General features: G+C 31.4%; 1 protein-coding gene and 1 pseudogene across 1 annotated transcript; both read left to right on the top strand.

Moving 5' to 3' along the window:
* Positions 1 to 4,152: 4,152 nt before the first annotated feature.
* LOC114752720 (probable LRR receptor-like serine/threonine-protein kinase At3g47570) lies at positions 4,153 to 10,290 on the top strand. Its single transcript, XM_028941448.1, has 4 exons — positions 4,153 to 4,249; positions 8,078 to 8,704; positions 8,885 to 9,015; positions 10,105 to 10,290. Exons 1-4 carry the CDS (start codon positions 4,153 to 4,155, stop codon positions 10,288 to 10,290), a joined length of 1,041 nt encoding a protein of 346 aa, XP_028797281.1.
* Positions 10,291 to 11,812: 1,522 nt separating this feature from the next.
* LOC114752722 (hemiasterlin resistant protein 1-like) lies at positions 11,813 to 14,668 on the top strand (annotated as a pseudogene).
* Positions 14,669 to 17,879: the final 3,211 nt, after the last annotated feature.

The following is a 17,879-nucleotide window of genomic DNA, read 5'->3' on the forward strand; positions in this document are numbered from 1 at the left end:
AATTTCTCACTAAAACTGCATCCAAAAAAAAATCTTCATGCAGAGATAAATTGCTGAAAAGCAGTCTAATGTCTTATGCTACATGATTACTTGGCAATGCATAAAAATTATAGTTATTTCTTGTACTCATTTGCAATATTAAAGGGTAAGAAATTTGATGTTAGAGGAAATTTGCTTTCTCCCTTTTTAAATATTTATGAGTTTCTTTTTATTCAATGTATATTATATGCAAACAATTTTACAATGCCAAAATAGTAAAAGTAAGGTCATCAACTGATGGGACCACTTGATATCTAAAACATTTTTATATACTCTTGATCAATAAAATGGCTCCAGGAATCATTCTTCGTTACAACAATTTGCAAGGTAATAGTTTTAATTATGATTTGTCTTAGACCGTGTTTTGTGTTTTTTGTTTTTGTTTTCATCTCTCAAATGGAAATAATTTTAAAATAGATTTTGCTTTTCATTTTTTTCATTCATGTCAAAGAATCAAGAGAAGCCTACTGAAAAGTTTGCATTCGTAACAGAAATCCTTGGAAAGAGAATAAAACATAATTTGGATTATTAAAAAAAGTGGGGAAGCCTTGCCAGTACTGGTCTGAAAAACTTTGTGGACTATCAATATATGATATGGTATAGTAATCTTCAAGGGTCCTCCCAGTTTTTACCCAGCAAAAATGTCTTTAAAAAGAAACAAATATAATTGTGGATCATTAGAATAAATATGGTTTGCTAACAATATATATATTATTGTTTTGTTTTTATTGATGAAAGGACTTGTATTTGAAAAGATTTCACAATACTTCTAATTCTCTCATCAACATATACATAACTCGTATTTTATTCACTTTTTAAATTGAAACAAGTGAAATTTTATTCTTAATTTTATGCTTTATCTTCAAAATGTGTAACTAAAAGTATTTTAATTCCATAAAGAAAAACTAAAAATTTCAGCCCTTTTTTGCCTATATTGAATTCATCCTCAGATTTTTAGTTAGAGTCTTTTAAATACTTTGGATGTACATTTTACATTAGGTGAGATTAATTTCATAGTCTCTGATGTTCAGCAATTTGCCATTAATATTGAAAGGGTCTCCTTTAAACTACAGCCCACACAAAATTAAATTATTTTCTATTAATTTTAAAGCATCTAATTACCAAAACTCCATCTATTATTTATATGCTTGTGTCCGTGTGAATTTATTAGGAACATGCTTGTCATACTACCGCGTATTGAATAATATTTTGTATTTTATTTATAGGTGAAATTCCTTCATTTCTTGGGACATGCCTTCTTTGAGATATGTTGGCCCTTGGCAATAACCTTTAAAGGGTATTTGCCAGAAGAAATGTGTCATCAACTCCTTTTACTTGAAACCTTGATGTTGGTCGTAATCAATTAGAGGGAAGCATTCCACAATCAATAAGTAACTGCAACATCTTTGAAAGAATTATATTTGAGTGTAACTCATTTACAGGTATGTACTTACTTGTGTTTTTTCTTTTTCTTTTTAATATTTTTCTCTTAGAAGATTTTGTTTTTCTCTAAAATCCCAATCATGGACGTCGTGAAATTTGCAACATAGAAAAATGAAATCCTCTCATGTGCTATTTGATGACAAAACTCCAAACCATCCAATGATGTTTTATCAAAATTTTTTTTCTGTCTTTTAATTACTTTAATTTTATTTTTTCCCCTCTTATCTTAATATTAAATAATATTAAAAATACAGATAAGTTTGGGGTTGGCTTCACTTATTTATTATATACTAAATTGTAACAATTCAACATAAATTATAATATTTTAAAAATTACAACGTGCTAATTAAAAAATATACACTAACAAAAAATTATTTAGATATGTAAAAGATCAATTAACAAAGTATACAACAAATGAAACTCATAAAATGCTTGTTCATCCAAATTTAAATGCAACATACATACCTATTATATGCCAGTACCTTTTTAAGATTTTATCTGTTTCCTAACAACTTTAATTTTATAATTTTTTATCTGTTTCTGCTTCTTTTTCAATTTCTTGTTTTTCAAATTCATTAATTCAAATTAAACACTTATTCAATAATTACATATAAAACTTTTATTTTTCAAAAGCAATACTAGTCATTTCACCTTGAGTGTAATTTATAATTTTCTTTTTTTTTTTCATTTCTTGAAATACTTTTTATGACCTGTTTTATTTTTATTCTTACAAGTCCTTTCAATTCAATCTTTTCACAAGCAGTTATTGCTAAGCGATTATATTTGGATGTCAAGCTCTTCATAATCAATGAGATTATTATATCTTACTTTTATTCTTTTGTTTTTTTAGTCATTTTGTTTAATAGCATAAATTTAAAATGAGATTTGTTTTCTATCATTTTATTAATATTGTATCTACATATACATAGTCTTACGGGGTTTAAATATGATGGTAATCACAATCCCAAAATATAAAAGATCAAATTATGAATTGATGGTAGCCTATAATTTTTATCGTACACCATAAAATTATTTTCAAAACTTTAATCCAATATCCCCAAAACAAAAATGAAATTTTATTTTTGGTCATTTCATTCATTTATACAAGAAAAAATGGCAAATAAAGACTCCCAATATGTGAAATTGTGATTTGAGACCCTTAATTTGGAAATGGCAAATAAAGACTCGATCTCATATTATAAATATGAAATCTTAGTAACATGTCTAAAATGCCCCTAAGTCAAATGACTAGTTGACTATGAAAAATGATAAGTTTACTTTAGCAAATGACAACTTGAGCAAATCAAATCACAACTTGGCTGAGAGTATGCCAAATGACAAGTTTATTTTAGCGAATGACAATTTCAATAGACCAAATCACAATTTGGCTGAGGGGCATTTCAGAAATTTCACCAAGATTTCATATTTGCAATATGAAATCGGGTTTTTATTTGCCGTTTTCTAAATTAAGGGTCCCAAATCATAATTTCACATATAAGGGGTCTTTATTTGCTATTTGCCCTTTATTAATCCCAAAATAACAGAAAGATAGGATCATGACTTCATCACCTGAGCTGATGGGCCCACTACGATAACAGAATTTCTTAAGTACTCAGCGTATAATGTGCCCCCTTGCCCACATGTAATTTTTTATTTTTCAAATTTATTAATTTCAAATTAACTGATTCTTACCAACAAAAAATTAAATAATTATCCAAGATATTAATCATGTCATCTCAGGTATAATTTATGATTTTGATAATTTTTTTTTAAAATTTTTTAAAAGAGTTGAAATTAATGTAAAGAATAATTTTTCTTTTGTATTTTACTCTTCCGAATCGAAATGAGTATTACTTGAAATTCTTTTGTTATATTTAAGGCAAGTTCTCGACTTATTTGTAGGATGGGATAAGTTTAATACTAAAAACAAAAAAGTTTGCAGGTGCGTTTTTCCTTATTTATTACAATAAACAAGAAATTTATTTAAATAAATAATTATAAATATCATTGTGAATAGTTATAAAGTGGAATTGTTTCAATACGTTCAATTGATAATAATTATCTTCAAGATAAAACTCTCCACTAATAACTTCTTAATCATTATTTTATTTTAAAATTAAAAGAAGTATGAAAAATCAACATGAGGGAGAAAGCATGGGAGATTACATAAAAAAATGTCGATTCATTAAACATTATTTTGGAACTTTTTTGTTCAGCAAAGTTTACTTAATAATTTCTCGCTAAAACTGCGCAAAACAAATTCTTCATCAGAGATAAATTGCTGAAAAAGCCTTCTATTCTAATGCTTTATGCTGTACATGATTAATTGGCAATGCATAAAAGTTATATAGTAAACTTAATGTACTCATTTGCAATATTAAAAGTAAAATTTGATGGTTAGAGGAAATTTGCCTTTTCCCTTTTTAATATTTATGCATGGATTAATCATATAGCACACATGTTCAAGTTTTAGAAATTAGTACGTAAGACACGTGAAGTTTCTTTATTATTTGTGTATATTATATGCAAACAATATTTACAATGCCAAAATAAAGAAAAGGTAAGATCATGACTGATGGGACCACTTGCTATATTTAAAATGTGAAAAAACAATTTTTTTTAAATTTTAGTCTTAATCTACCACATCATTTGTATACTTTGATCAATAAAATGGCTTCATATATACTTTCCCAGGAAATCCTTCCAAGTGAGATTGGAAATTTGACAAACCTCGAAATTCTTGCTCTTAGCTACAACAATTTGCAAGGTAAGAGTTTTAGTTTATGATTGTCTTAGATCGTGTGTGTATGTGTCTTGTGTTTTGTTTTGTTTTTCATCTCTTAAAAAAAATAATTTAAAACGAGATTTTCTTTTTTTCATTTCTTTCATTCATGTTAAAGAATCATGAGAAGCTTACTAAAGATTTTGTATTCATAATAGAAATCCTTGAAAAGAGAAATAAATAAATTTTAGATCATTAAAAAAATTAGAGAAGCCCTATAAAAAACTGGTCTGAAAAACTTTGTGGACTATCAGTATGTGATGTGGTATAGTAATTAATTTTTACCCCAGCAAAAATGTCTTTAAAAAAGAGAAATAAAATTAATTTTGGATCATAGAATAATGTGTTGGCTATTCATCTTTAATTTTATGCTTTATATCCAAAATTTGTAACTAAAATATTTTAATTCCTTAAAGAAAAACTAAAATTTCAGCCCTTTTTTTTTGCCTATGATGAATTCGTCCTCAGATCTTAAAGTTAGAGCCTTTTTAATAGTTCAATAACTATAATACAAAATATAAATAATTTGGATGTTCATTTTAGATTAGTAAAGATTAATTCCATAGTCTCTGATCTTCAGCAATTCTTCTTTTGAAAGAAATTTATATCCAATTGGTCATAATATTGAAGAGTCCCTTTAAACTACAGTCCAACAAAAAAATAAATTATTTTCTACTAATTTTAAGTATCTAATTACCAAAAGTCCTCGTATTATTTTATACGCTTGTGTACGGACGAATTTATAGTAACATCTTGCCAGACTACCAAGTAATTACAAATATTTTGTAAGTTATTTATAGGTGAAATTCCTTCCGTTCTTTCTTGGGAAAATGCCTTCTTTGAAGAATGATTAGCCTTGGCAACAATCATTTAAAGGGTTTTGCCTGAAGAAATGTCATCATCTCCCGTTACTTGAAACCTTCGCTGTTGATGCTAATCAATTAGAGGGAAGCATTCCTCAATCAATAAGCAAACTGCACATCTTTGAAAAATATATTTGGGTGGTAACTCATTTACAGGTACGCACTTACTTGAGTATTTCTTTTCTTTTTTATATGTTTATGTAAAATGGAGATTGTTTTTCTCAAAAATCGCAATCATGAACAAATGGATGTCTTAAATTTGTAACAGAGAAAAGCAAAATCCTCACATATACTCTTTGATGACAAACTCCGAACCATACAATACTTTTTTATCAAGATTTTTTCTGTCTCTTAATTACTTTAATTTTATTTTTTCTCATCTTAATATTTAAATAATATTAAAATACAGATGTGTTTGGAATTGTTGTTTACTTATTATTACTTATATATAAGTTGCAACAATTCCACATTGTTTAAATTGAAATTAAAATTAAATATTTTTTACAAATTACAACGTAATAATTAAAAAATGTACAATAAACAAAAATTATTTAGATATGTATAAAAGATCAATTACAATTACATATACACAATAAGTGCAACTCCTAAAATGCTTGTTCAACCAAATTTAAATGCACATACGTACTATTATATGCCAGTACTTTTTTAGATTTTATCTGTTTCCTAACAAATTTTAATTTCGTATTTTTTTTCCCTCTCTGTTGTCGAGTACATTTTTTCATCTGTTATGCTTCTTTTTCAAATTTTTATTTTTGTCAAATTTGTTCATTTCAATTGAATACTTATTCAATAATCACAGTACAAACACTTTTATTTCTTCAAAAGAAATACTAGTCATTTCACCTTAAGTGTGATTTATGATTTTCTTAATTTTTTTCATTTCCAAATTTTTTACGAAGACCTAAACAAATAAAAATAATTTTCTCGGTACCTTTTATAATTTCTATTTGTAAGACACGTGGTTTTATTTGTTATATTACCACACATAGCATTTGTATTGTATGCAAGTAACGTTAACTGTTTTATTTTTCTTCTCATAAATTTGGAATGAGATTTTTCTTTTTCATCGTTTGTTCATTATAAATTGCCTATATTCTTAGCGGGGGCTTGAATATGGCTAGCATCCCAAAATACCGAAAGATCAAATAATGAATTGATGGGAGTTTATGGTTTTCGTCCCCCCGGGTTTGAGTAAAACTAAAATGATACTACCTCTCCGCTCCTTATATAAGATCTCGTTAGATTTTTATTTTGGTTCTAATATAAGACCCCAATCCACTTGTCTCTAATATTTTATATTTTTTTTTTCAAGATTATCCTTCTAGTAATGGTAGTTCTAACTAACACACTCTTGATTAATAAGGATTTTAGGAAAGACAATACTTATTTATTACATAACTAATTTAACTTACTTCCTTAATCTCCTCAAATTAGTCAACTAACTCTTATAATTAGGACCAGAAATAGTATTTTATTTCTCCATTTTCCTCTGCCCTCAATTAAAGAATACATCATTTCCCTGTTTAATTTTCTCTCCTCAAAATTTTCAATTGTTTCTTTTCTATATCAGAAATTTATTAATTTTCTATTAAATAGTTATTCAAAAATTACAAATTAAAATTAAACTTTAACTTTCAACAATTCTTCTATAAACTATGGCATCTTAACTAAAGATAATTTATATGATTTCCATAATTTTTTACTTAAAAATGTTATAAAGGCTTAAAAGGAATAAAAATAAATTTATTTGTATGTATTCTTATCTGAACTATATACAAGTCGTGATCTCTATCAATTTTTTGTGTGCAGGTTTTTACCCAAGGGGATAGGCAAACTTGATAAACTTAATGTCTTAGACTTGCCTCTAATCATTTGCAAGGACCTATTCCTTCAAATATATTCAACACTTCGACATTGAGAGCCTTATGCCTGGGGTGGTAATTTCCTCTCTGGCCTTCTCCCATCATATTTAGGAAATGACCTTCCCAACCTAGAGACCTTATGGCTGGAAGAAAATGATCTAATTGGACAAATTCCAAATAGCATATCAAATGCTTCTAAGCTCATTACGTTAGATTTGTCATCGAATAAGTTTAGCGGAGCTATACCCTATCTACTTGGAAATTTAAAAATTTGATCGAGTTACTTTGGATGAGAATAATTTGATTGGGTTGATTCCAAATACAGTTAATAAATTACATAGCCTTCAACATTTAAGTCTCAGCAACAATAGATTACAAGGGTCCATTATAAATGACCTTTGTCAACTAGAAAGTCTAAGTGAGTTGAATCTGGCAAACAACATGTTTATGGGAGCAGTTCCAGAATGCCTTTGGAATACTTCTTTGCAGCAGTTAGATCTTGGCTTTAACCAGCTAGTTTCTCATTTACCTTCTTCTCTTTGGAGTCTCAAAGATATCTTGGTTTTAGATATATCTTCCAATGCATTGAGTGGAATAATTTCACCAAAGGTATCAAATTTGAGAGCAATTATACTATTGAATTTGTCAAGAAACCAAATTTCAGGAAGTATACCTACAACTATGGCCACGTTGACAACTTTGCAAAAGCTATCTTTGGCTCACAACAAATTACAAGGGCCTATACCTGAATCACTAAGTGGCATGATAAGTATTGAGTCAATAGATCTTTCTCATAATTACTTGTCTGGTGTGATTCCAAAGTCCTTAGAATCACTACACTATCTTAAATCTATTGATCTTTCATACAATTTATTGAATGGAGAAATTCCAATGGTGGTCCTTTCAAAATTTTACTGCTCAATCTTTTATGATGAATAAAGATCTTTGTGGAAAATCCCAACTACAAGTCCGACCGTGTAAGAGAGGAAACAAGCACATATCAAATAAAGTGATGTTGGTGATAAAATGCTCAATGCCCATCATGGTTGTCATTTTGGTTTTTATAGGTATTGTCTTTCTAAAGCATAACAGAGATGATGCTAACTATGCAACCAATAGGGATTTAACAAATTTGGATGCACCAACTAGGATATCTTATTATGACCTTCTACAAGGAACAAATGGATTTGATGAGGGTAATCTTCTTGGCTCTGGGAGTTTTGGATCAGTATATAAAGCAATTCTTCCAAATGAAAAGATAGTTGCTGTCAAAGTATTTAACATAGACATTGAAGAAGCATTGAGAAGTTTTGATATTGAATGTGCTGCCATGTGCAATTTACGACATCGCAATCTTATTAAGATTATCAGTAGTTGCTCAAATGATGATTTCAAGTCTCTAGTCATGGAATTCATGTCAAATGGAAGCCTTGATAGATGGTTGTACTCTCATAACTATTGTTTAGATATCCTGCAAAGGTTGAATATAATGGTTGATGTGGCAGCTGCATTAGAGTATCTTCATCATGGTACTTTAACTCGAATTGTTCATTGTGACATAAAACCAAGTAATGTTTTGTTGGATGAAAACATGGTGGCTCATCTGAGTGATTTTGGTATAGCTAAACTATTAAGTGAAGAACAGTTGGAAACTCATACAAAAACATTGGCTACAGTTGGTTATATGGCACCAGGTAATAGTTTAGTAATAATATTTTAGTTCAATAATGTTGTTTTTTTATTATTCTATGCCAAAATTTTATATTATCCAATTATTGATATATATTTTCCGTTCCTGTATGTGAAGATTTATATTAGCTATATACAAAAAAAAAAGTTTAATATTAAAGCTTATATTCTCTTTTGAAATATAGAGTATGGATCAAAAGGAGTGGTTTCTTTCAAAGGAGATGTGTATAGCTATGGTATTGTTCTAATGGAGATGTTTACCAGGAAGAAGCCAACCGATGAAATGTTTGTTGAAGGTCTTGGTTTAAAAGATTGGGTTAGCAAATCAACACCACATTCAATCATCAATATTCTGGATGTCAATTTGCTACGTCAAGGAAATCCAAATATAAGCAATATATTATCACATATATCATCGATTTTTGACTTGGCATTAAGTTGTTGCACTGAATTACCTGAGGCACGAATTATGATGACTGATGTTGTAGTCTCATTAAAAAAGATAAGGTCATATTTACGTAAAACATTAGAGACGTGCCACTAGTTAAATAATCTTTGTGTTGAAGTTTTAGTTACTGTTTCCTTTATCATTTGATTTGTTTTGTCTATAAAACATGTCGTATGTTAAAATGGCAATGATTTATATGTTTGTTATATTAATATATGAAGTCTCTACCTTTTTCATGTCTTGAATGATTTTCCTTTTTCTTACATTTTTCCCATTGCAAATGTATTTAGCTATTTAAATGGGATTTGATTCATTTGTTTTTGAACATTGAGAAATGAAAAAAGCATTAACATGAATTAAATTAAACATGGCGATGTGAAATGATAATACGAATGAGGAGGAGTCTAATTGAAACTATTGTATGGTCTTATAAGGACCAAAATTTTCTTTTAGAAGAGATCTTATTAAGAAGCAAAAGAAGTAATTATGTTGTTGTTGTTGTGTTTTGTTAAATTTATTTTGTATATCTAATATTAATATGTGTTCGCTTTTATTCTGACATTCTTATACTCCTCATAAAAAGTCGAAACTCACAATTTTACATTTAGAAAGGTTTTGAAGGTGTTTAGCCGCAGAAGCCCCAACTATTTGCGTTTCATTTTATGATGCGAAAATAAAAAAAAATCACAAGCATACAATTTTTTTGGTAACCTAAAAGCATGTGTTTGGATTGGTGTTAAGGGCCAAACATGCCTTGGGCAATGTGAAAAGTCAATTGACTTGTTTGGGTAACTTTTTCTCTAATGAGCTTTTGGAAAAAAAGCTAATGCGCCGGTAGCATAGAAGTGGAGGAGGTGAGAAGTGGAATTGGAAGTGAAACCCAAAACTAACTTTGCTTGGTGTGGTGGAAGACACTTCTATGGAACTCTCAGTTCCACCAAAATCGTTGGCATTCAGTTCCCTGCTCACCCCCAAGAACCCACTTTCACTTCTCATGGAACTGGGTCTCTGACCATTTTGCCCCATCCCCATTCCTCTCTTTGTTCGACACCCACCATGCCAGCAACCACAACCACCACTAGCATGATGGCCGACAGCTCCGACCTCGACGAGCATGATGATGGACAGCGACGACTCCGATGAGCACCATGGTGGACAACGTCTCCTTAGCCAAGGCTCTTGGATTCCTCAAAGCCCAGCAATGTTCCTACCAATGTTAGATATGGAGCAAAGCGACCCAGATTTGTGACTCAAAGCTTGCGGTGGGGGCAACTAATGTGGATGAAGAAGAAAGAGAAAGAGAGTAAGGGGAAGTCGGTTCATGGGTTTCATCAGAAAAATAACTCAGATCTGCAACTTCACTTCTGCGAAGGAACTATGCTCATTCTCTCAACTTTTTCCTATCACATCAAAGCCCCCAGTTTCCACCTCTCATCCATGGCGACTCAGACTCCATCTCTCATCCATGGCGACTATTCTCCATCTCTTATCCCTGAATTTGATTGAGATTTTATTGATAAATTATTTTTTTTTCTTCAAGTTGATTGTTGCTAGTTTGATTTGACCAATGGAGGATTTTGTGATACTGATTTACATGGGTCGGCTGTCGATGCAAGGGAAGGGGAAGAGGTTTTTTTTTTTTAATTTTTTGTGAGGGGTATTTTAGTAATATGTGTTTTATTTTTGAAATATTTGTATTTAATAGTATTAAATTATAAATTCACATGGAAAAAAATAGAGCACATGACTATATGTGACAAAAAAATTTGATATAATAAATATAAGCAGCTTAACTTAAATACTTTTTTCAAAAAAAATTGTAAGAAATTATTACTAGCAAAAAAAAAATTAAGTTATTGGATCAATGTAGAATCTACTTAAATAATATTATCTTTCATTTTGTTCTCATTTGTTTTTTTTTCCCCACGGTACAAACTGAAAAAGCTCAAATTTTTAAGCTTTGGCGGCACTTATGTCTCGTTTGGTATGATAGAAGAGTTTTTTATCAAAGCAGAAGCAGATGTGAAAGTGGAAGTAGAAATAGAATTAAAAATAGAAGTGGGTTTTAAAATCTGTTTGGTAGGATGATAGGAATGAGATATAATTTTAAATCAAAAAATATATTTTTATTATGAACATGTGTGACCGAAAAATTTAACAAAATAAATATAAAAAATTTGATTTAAATATTGTCTTTTTTAAAAAAATAAAGTATTAATTCTTTTTATTTCTATCATTTTTATTTTAATTTATTATTTTTTAAATTTATCAAACCATATATATGAGATATAGGTCATAAAATACATAACTTTTTCAGTCATTTAGATATAAATTTATTTTTTTATTATTTATTCAAATAAGTCTAAATTTAACGAACTGATTTTTATAAAAAATCAATATAAATATAAATCATATTACATAACTAATTTTTACAAAAGTTAAATAAAATAAAAGTAGTAAACATGCTCAAACACACCACTGAAAATTGAACCAAACCTAAAATCAACCAATCATGTACTTCCACGTTAAGACAATCTGAATTGTTCTAGAACTTCATTTTTGGGCTGATCTCTAATCTGCAGCACATAACCTTATTGTGGGGCTCGCTATTAATTTGCCGTTTCAAGGGTTTGGTTGTTTATTTTTTTGCAGCGGCGCGTTTCGTGGTTCCTCTTCAGAGATCTTCGTCTCTCAATCTGCTCTTCCGCCACCTCAACCCCATTCCCTAACCATGCCTCGCCGCAGCTCCAGTGGTAACTGGCTGACCTCTAATCGATTTATATTTCGTGTTCATCTTCTGGACATTAGTCTATTGGGAATCTATTGGATTAGTCCTTCGATGATATATAGGGTTTTTTCCCCCAATTTTCCTGTTTCATTATCGAAGGAATTGGGGTTTTAGGGTTTTATGTATTGCGCTTGAAAGGTGTTGTTGTTAATGGACTCTAGACGTTTATGCTATTCCTGAAACGCTAGTTCCGTCGTTCCCAAAAAATGGGAAATCGTTTATTGTTTAGAGGGATGTATTTTTTTAACCCGTTAATTTTAATACGTTGATGCATATGCTCCCTCATTTCTGGTGATGCATGTGGTGCTTATTGCGCAAGTCGATGATCATTTAAGTAAGATTTTTGTGGGGTGCTGGTAAAAGCGCAGGGTGCCTCTTTATTGAGGATGCTTTGATGCTAATCCGATTTTTATCCTGACTTTGTCATTTGTGGTTATTATGGTTTCAACTCTGGGATCTGTGATGTCGCAAACGGAAATGTTTTCGTAGAACGTTTCTTTTAGTGAAACATTTGGAATGTAAGCTAGTTTCCCTGTCATCCAAGCGTTTGCTGTTATTATATTATATTTTTTTTTTTGTCTTGGTTACAACATTCTGAATCAATAATAAACTAACTAATCAATAATTTGTGCATGTTGCACTGAGAGGTCGTAGTTTAGCTGTGTGATCCTTCGTGATATGATTATCTTCGCAGGAAGGTCTTCTCGTTCAGTACCTCGTCCACCAGCAGCTCGTAACCCCCCACCTCAGCCAGGTAAATAAGAATATGATGCAATAAATGGTTAAACTGTCAATTTTTTTGGGTTTCAGTTCACAAAGTTAGGCTCTACACCATGCTCCTAATGTAAGTTCTGAAAAGTTTAGCTGTTTTGACAACAGAAAGCTGTTCTTAAATCCAAATAATGATGAAGGTCTACTGTATCTTCCAAAGAGTTTTGTTGTATCAAAGTATTAATATTACGTAGCCAGAAACTTAAGAAGATGATGAAGGTTTAATGTATCTTCCAAAGAGCTTTGTTGTGACGTAGTATTAATATTACTCAGCCAGAAACATAACAAGTAGTTTAATTTCTGTCCACCTTGGTTGTGTCTTAATGCAGCTCACCCTGCTCCTCCCCCAGCTCCCGCTCAGAGCAGCAGTGGTGGCTCTCTGCTTGGTGGCATTGGTTCAACCATTGCTCAGGGTACGTTAGTGAGTATGATTATTTCATTTTAATGTATGGGATGGGACCTGTGAAAATGAATTTCTTTGTGCTTAATGGATGGATAATTTGTTATAGGCGTGGCTTTTGGAACTGGTAGTGCAGTGGCGCACAGGGCTATGGATGATGTGTGATGGGTCCCCGAACTATTCAACATGAAACAGTTGTTGCTGAGGGTGCTGCTGCCGCCCCTGCACCAACTGCAAATAGTCTTGGTAGCGATGCCTGTGGTGTTCACACAAAGGCCTTCCAAGATGTATGCATTTCTTACCTGTTCTGGTCATCTGGGTTATGAATTGTAAATCAAACCTGAACTTGGACAACTGAATAACTCCTTATGGGATGGATGTCTCACAAATTCACCCATCAATTATTGTTTTGGCTGTTATATGCTTTGATATGTCCAATAGTATAGAAATATCTTAAGCAGCAGAAAATAATAACTATTTGATTAACATTCTACAAAACATGCAAGATCTATGTGAAAGGTCCTTATTCTTTAACAGCTCCTTATTATGGGTTGTCAGATATGTTTCAAATGTATGTTATATGATTGTGCTTTCCATGCTTTGCATTAATTTCATGTGCTTGCAGTAGTATGGCGTCATCAAGCATATCATATATTCTTCAGGTTTCAGTTGATGTCTTACTGAATAAGTGGACCAGTGTGATTATTTCATTGGTTTCGCAATCTATTTTTAAGCCAAACATGTTTGAATCTTTTTTTAGGTTACAGGGGCAAGCCCAAGTTTTGGAAACAGAGCATGTTTGGATTTCTAATTCGTAGTTTCTTTAAGAAAATCACCGATAGCTAGTCATTAATGTATATGAGTTCTTAGTGATTGGCTCATTAAGGCATCAAGTATACTGCTCAAGGTTTCAGTTGATGATGTACTGAATAACCGGACCAGTCCTGTTATCCCATTGGTTTCAGAATGCGGTTTTGAGAGAAATATGTTTGAAATCTGAATTTAAGGTTTCTTCAAGAAAATTGCTAACAGATACTCATTATTGTTTTTATTCCTGCTGTTGGTTAATAATTCTCTAATATTTGCTAACATTAGAGATGTGCGATTATTTTCTTGCAGTGCCTGAACAGTTACGGGAATGACATTAGCAAGTGCCAATTCTACATGGACATGCTAGCAGAGTGCAGGAAGAACTCTGGAGCCTCATTGAGTGATTGAGCTATTTTTCCTCTGCTCTTACCCTTCTGCGATGGAATTATCTCCGCCATGAGTCAGCGTCAGCGTCACTGTCCTAGACTGTCTCTGACGGTTAAGATTATTCATGCGTGGTTGTGGGCTTCACTTAAATAAAGCCTTTTTATGGAGGAAGATGAAAAAAAAGACTTTTGCATGAACCATTAGTATTCATTTATTTCTATTATGATCTTTGGATATCGTAATTGGTCTGTTTGGTCTGCTTTATATGTGGATCTGTTTAATGGTTGTCATGTTGAACCGGAGCGAAACAAGTTTCTCCGTTTAACGATATTAATCAAAGGAAACTGACATTGAAACAATTGTTATTTCTCTGTTTAACGATATTACAGTGCTGAAAAGGATGGACGATGGGTGGGGCTGTCATGGGTTCTTTCGTATGAGCGATGTTTTCTGAGCTTATTTTGCTGAGCCCCCTTATTTTGCCAAGTAAATAAGCTTCATTTGCATAACAGGATGGTTTCAGCCAGTACCACCCTAGCACCCTGGGAACCCAATTCCTTCCTAATGTTCCAGTCAAGTCCAACTAGGACAGTTTTACACTTCAGGAGATTCAAACAGCCAGGGAGTCCTAAAACGTGTTATCCTTTTTATGAACGGGGTGTGATGCTCACGCAGCTGCCTAAGGCAATGTTTCGATTATGTTGTGAACTTAACCAGTGTTTGGAAAGAATACTAGGAGGAAAAATTCCTGAAAATAGCAATTTTTTTTTAAAACTATTTTGGATGGTTTACCTAGTCCCTATTTTCCTTCCACTTGCACCGTTGCACGTTGCACAGGTCTTGGGAAGGGTACCTGGATGAGCTAGCTTGCCTTCTGTTTCCTTCTGCTGCAGTCACTATGGTCCAAATAATCCACCATTTTCATTCTTAGTTGCCGTGCATGCTGGGCCGATATCTCCAGAGAATTTTGTGCCTCTCCTCCTAATGACGAGTAATACTTGCATTCAGAAATGAGAAACCATGAGAACGTGGTAGTACCCTGAGAGAGCAAGGAATGCTTCGAACCACAATCCTTGACGATGGCCTAAGTATTGCCCTTCATATTCTGCATTTCGTATGCTTGGCCGCTCATCCACAAGCACACATATTTTGCGATATTTTTTGACATTAAGAAAGAGGCAAGTCTCATCAAAATTTATTCATCACCCTCCTCTTCATAATTTCACAATTTCTCCTGTTAGCTCTCAACAAAAACATGGGCATTTTCTGTGCATTCACTTCTCCATTGCTGTAGCCACTAACGGCTTGATGGTTATTTGTGAGTGGATCCATAATCTCTCATTTATTAGAGTTTTTATTACGTTGTCATTTTAGTTACAACACAAATGTTGGCACGTAGTTAGAGTCGGGAAAACGGGCTGAGCCCGTCGAGCCGGCCCGTTTGGGCCTTGAAATTATGAGGGCCGGACTTGATATTTTTCTCTTGAAATGAGAAATAAGCCCTGGAGGACTGGCCCTGGAGGGCCGAGGGCTTAAAAGGGCCGGCCCTAGAGGCCGCGGGTTGGCCCGTTTAAGCCCTTTTATAATTTTTTTGTTTTTTAAATTTTTTAATATAATTTTAATGTTATTAATTTTTTACATTGTTAATAATATTTCAAATATTTAGTTATTATTATCATTTTAAAATTAAATTTGGTTTTAGACAATAATTTATCCAATTAAATTTTTAAAAAATGGGTTAATTTGGACTTTAATAATGATTTTATTTATATTATATGCGTTGATATTTTTAAATTACATATATATTTGATAATAGGATATTTTTATACTTATATAACTTGTGATTCTATAATTTGAATTAGAAATTCATGAGTTTTAACAACAATGTTTCTCACATTAAAGTAAAATAATAGCTAGATTGTAAAATTTAAAAGTAAAATTCCTATAAAGAAGAAAAACTTGATATTTTTGTTACGAAAGAAAAGCATACTTATGAAGAAAAGTAATTAATTATAGTGATGATGAAGTTTCAAAAGATTAATGATAGTATTTATTTATTGCACAATTGCACTATAGATAAAACTTTTAGATGTTGTTATCTTGTTAATGAATGTTTTAGATATTCTTAAATGTTGATGAATATTTATATATGATGATATTTTATATTTGTGACTTAATTTTATTCATATTTATGTCTTTTATTAATAATTTCATTGGTTTGTTTTTATATTTTTATAAAAAATATGATAAATATAAAAAAAATAGTATTTTTTTCCTTGAAAGGGCCAAAAGCCCGCAGGCCGGCCCTGGCCCTGTAGCTTAAGGGCCGGACCTAGCAAATTAGGGTATTTTTGAAATTTCAGTCTTGGAGGACCGACCCTTTTAAGCCCACCAGCCCTGAAGGGCTAGCCCTGGAGGGCTGGGCCGGCCCTGATTCCCACCTCTACACATAACCTTGAGTAAGCTTTTAGGCCTTACCATTTCAGGGTAATCTATTTGATCTGACATGTAACAGACATCACTTGTTGCAGCATCCATAAAGTCTCTCACTAATCTCATAGCTACTGCTACCCAACTTCAGGCATCCACTTCAATTTTCTCAAAAACATATCCATATCTTGCTTTCCATACCCCCCAAGAAAAAAACCTGCTATCTAGTGATAAAGAAGATATATAAAATTAAGAAAAATGAGAAAAATGTACAAGTAATTGCATACTCCAGAAATGCAAATGCCAAAATAGATTAAAGAGATCAAATGACAACATCAAGAGAGGTTAACGACATTAAGAGAGCCATTTAGTAGATACCACCTCTTATCCTAATTATAAAACTTCGTTTGTAGTCCACAAATAATGTCTTATAAATGAAACCGGAGGTAGTACATCAATTCTTTTGTTTTTACTTGTAAAAAAATTAATTTTAATAACATAAATATAATACAAATCATATAGCCAGCTTTAAACCTATATATATTATATAATTGGGAGAATCACTATAAAGTCCTAAGTAACGAATATTATTATTAGAAAGTCTTCGTGACAACGTAAAAGCCTGAAATGACAAGTTCTGAGGTAATAAATGACAATTGTTTATTAAGACTTGTTGGTAATTATTTTTTGTTTTTGACACTATAATTCTCCCTACATAATTTGCATTATTTTATCATAAGTTTCGGGTTGAATTTAACTCCAAAGGTTTTCGTGTGGCAGATATAAATATTTGGAAAGTTTATTGGATTAATATCATTTGGAAAGTGTTAAGAAAAAAGGAAGTAACCTGAATTGTCAAAAAGCTAACATTGATTGACAAAAAACTAATATTGACCGTTAATATTTTTAATATTATGAAGTGATATTACTCATCTTTTAATATTTTTGAAGTAATATTGATTCAAAAAAAATTTTTGAATACTCACAACTCCTACATAAAATTTGAGGGCAAAGTTACACCTTAACATATTATCATAAGCAACATTCAACAAACATAACATATTCATGTTCATCCATACCTCATGTCGATATTATAAATCAAATTTTCACAAATATGATAACAATCATAATCATGTCATATGAATA

The sequence above is a fragment of the Neltuma alba genome, unplaced genomic scaffold (genome assembly GCF_004799145.2).
Source record: "Neltuma alba isolate B1F8T4 unplaced genomic scaffold, ASM479914v2 tig00007519_pilon, whole genome shotgun sequence".
Taxonomy (NCBI): Eukaryota; Viridiplantae; Streptophyta; class Magnoliopsida; order Fabales; family Fabaceae; genus Neltuma; species Neltuma alba.

Bases quoted from the DNA above. Each gene is read 5' to 3' on its own strand.
- LOC114752720 (XM_028941448.1), top strand. From the start codon at position 4,153: ATGGCTTCATATATACTTTCCCAGGAAATCCTTCCAAGTGAGATTGGA. The intron at 4,250-8,077 runs GTAAGAGTTTTA...TGGTTTTTATAG, and splicing joins TAGCTACAACAATTTGCAAG to GTATTGTCTTTCTAAAGCAT. The intron at 8,705-8,884 runs GTAATAGTTTAG...TTTGAAATATAG, and splicing joins AGTTGGTTATATGGCACCAG to AGTATGGATCAAAAGGAGTG.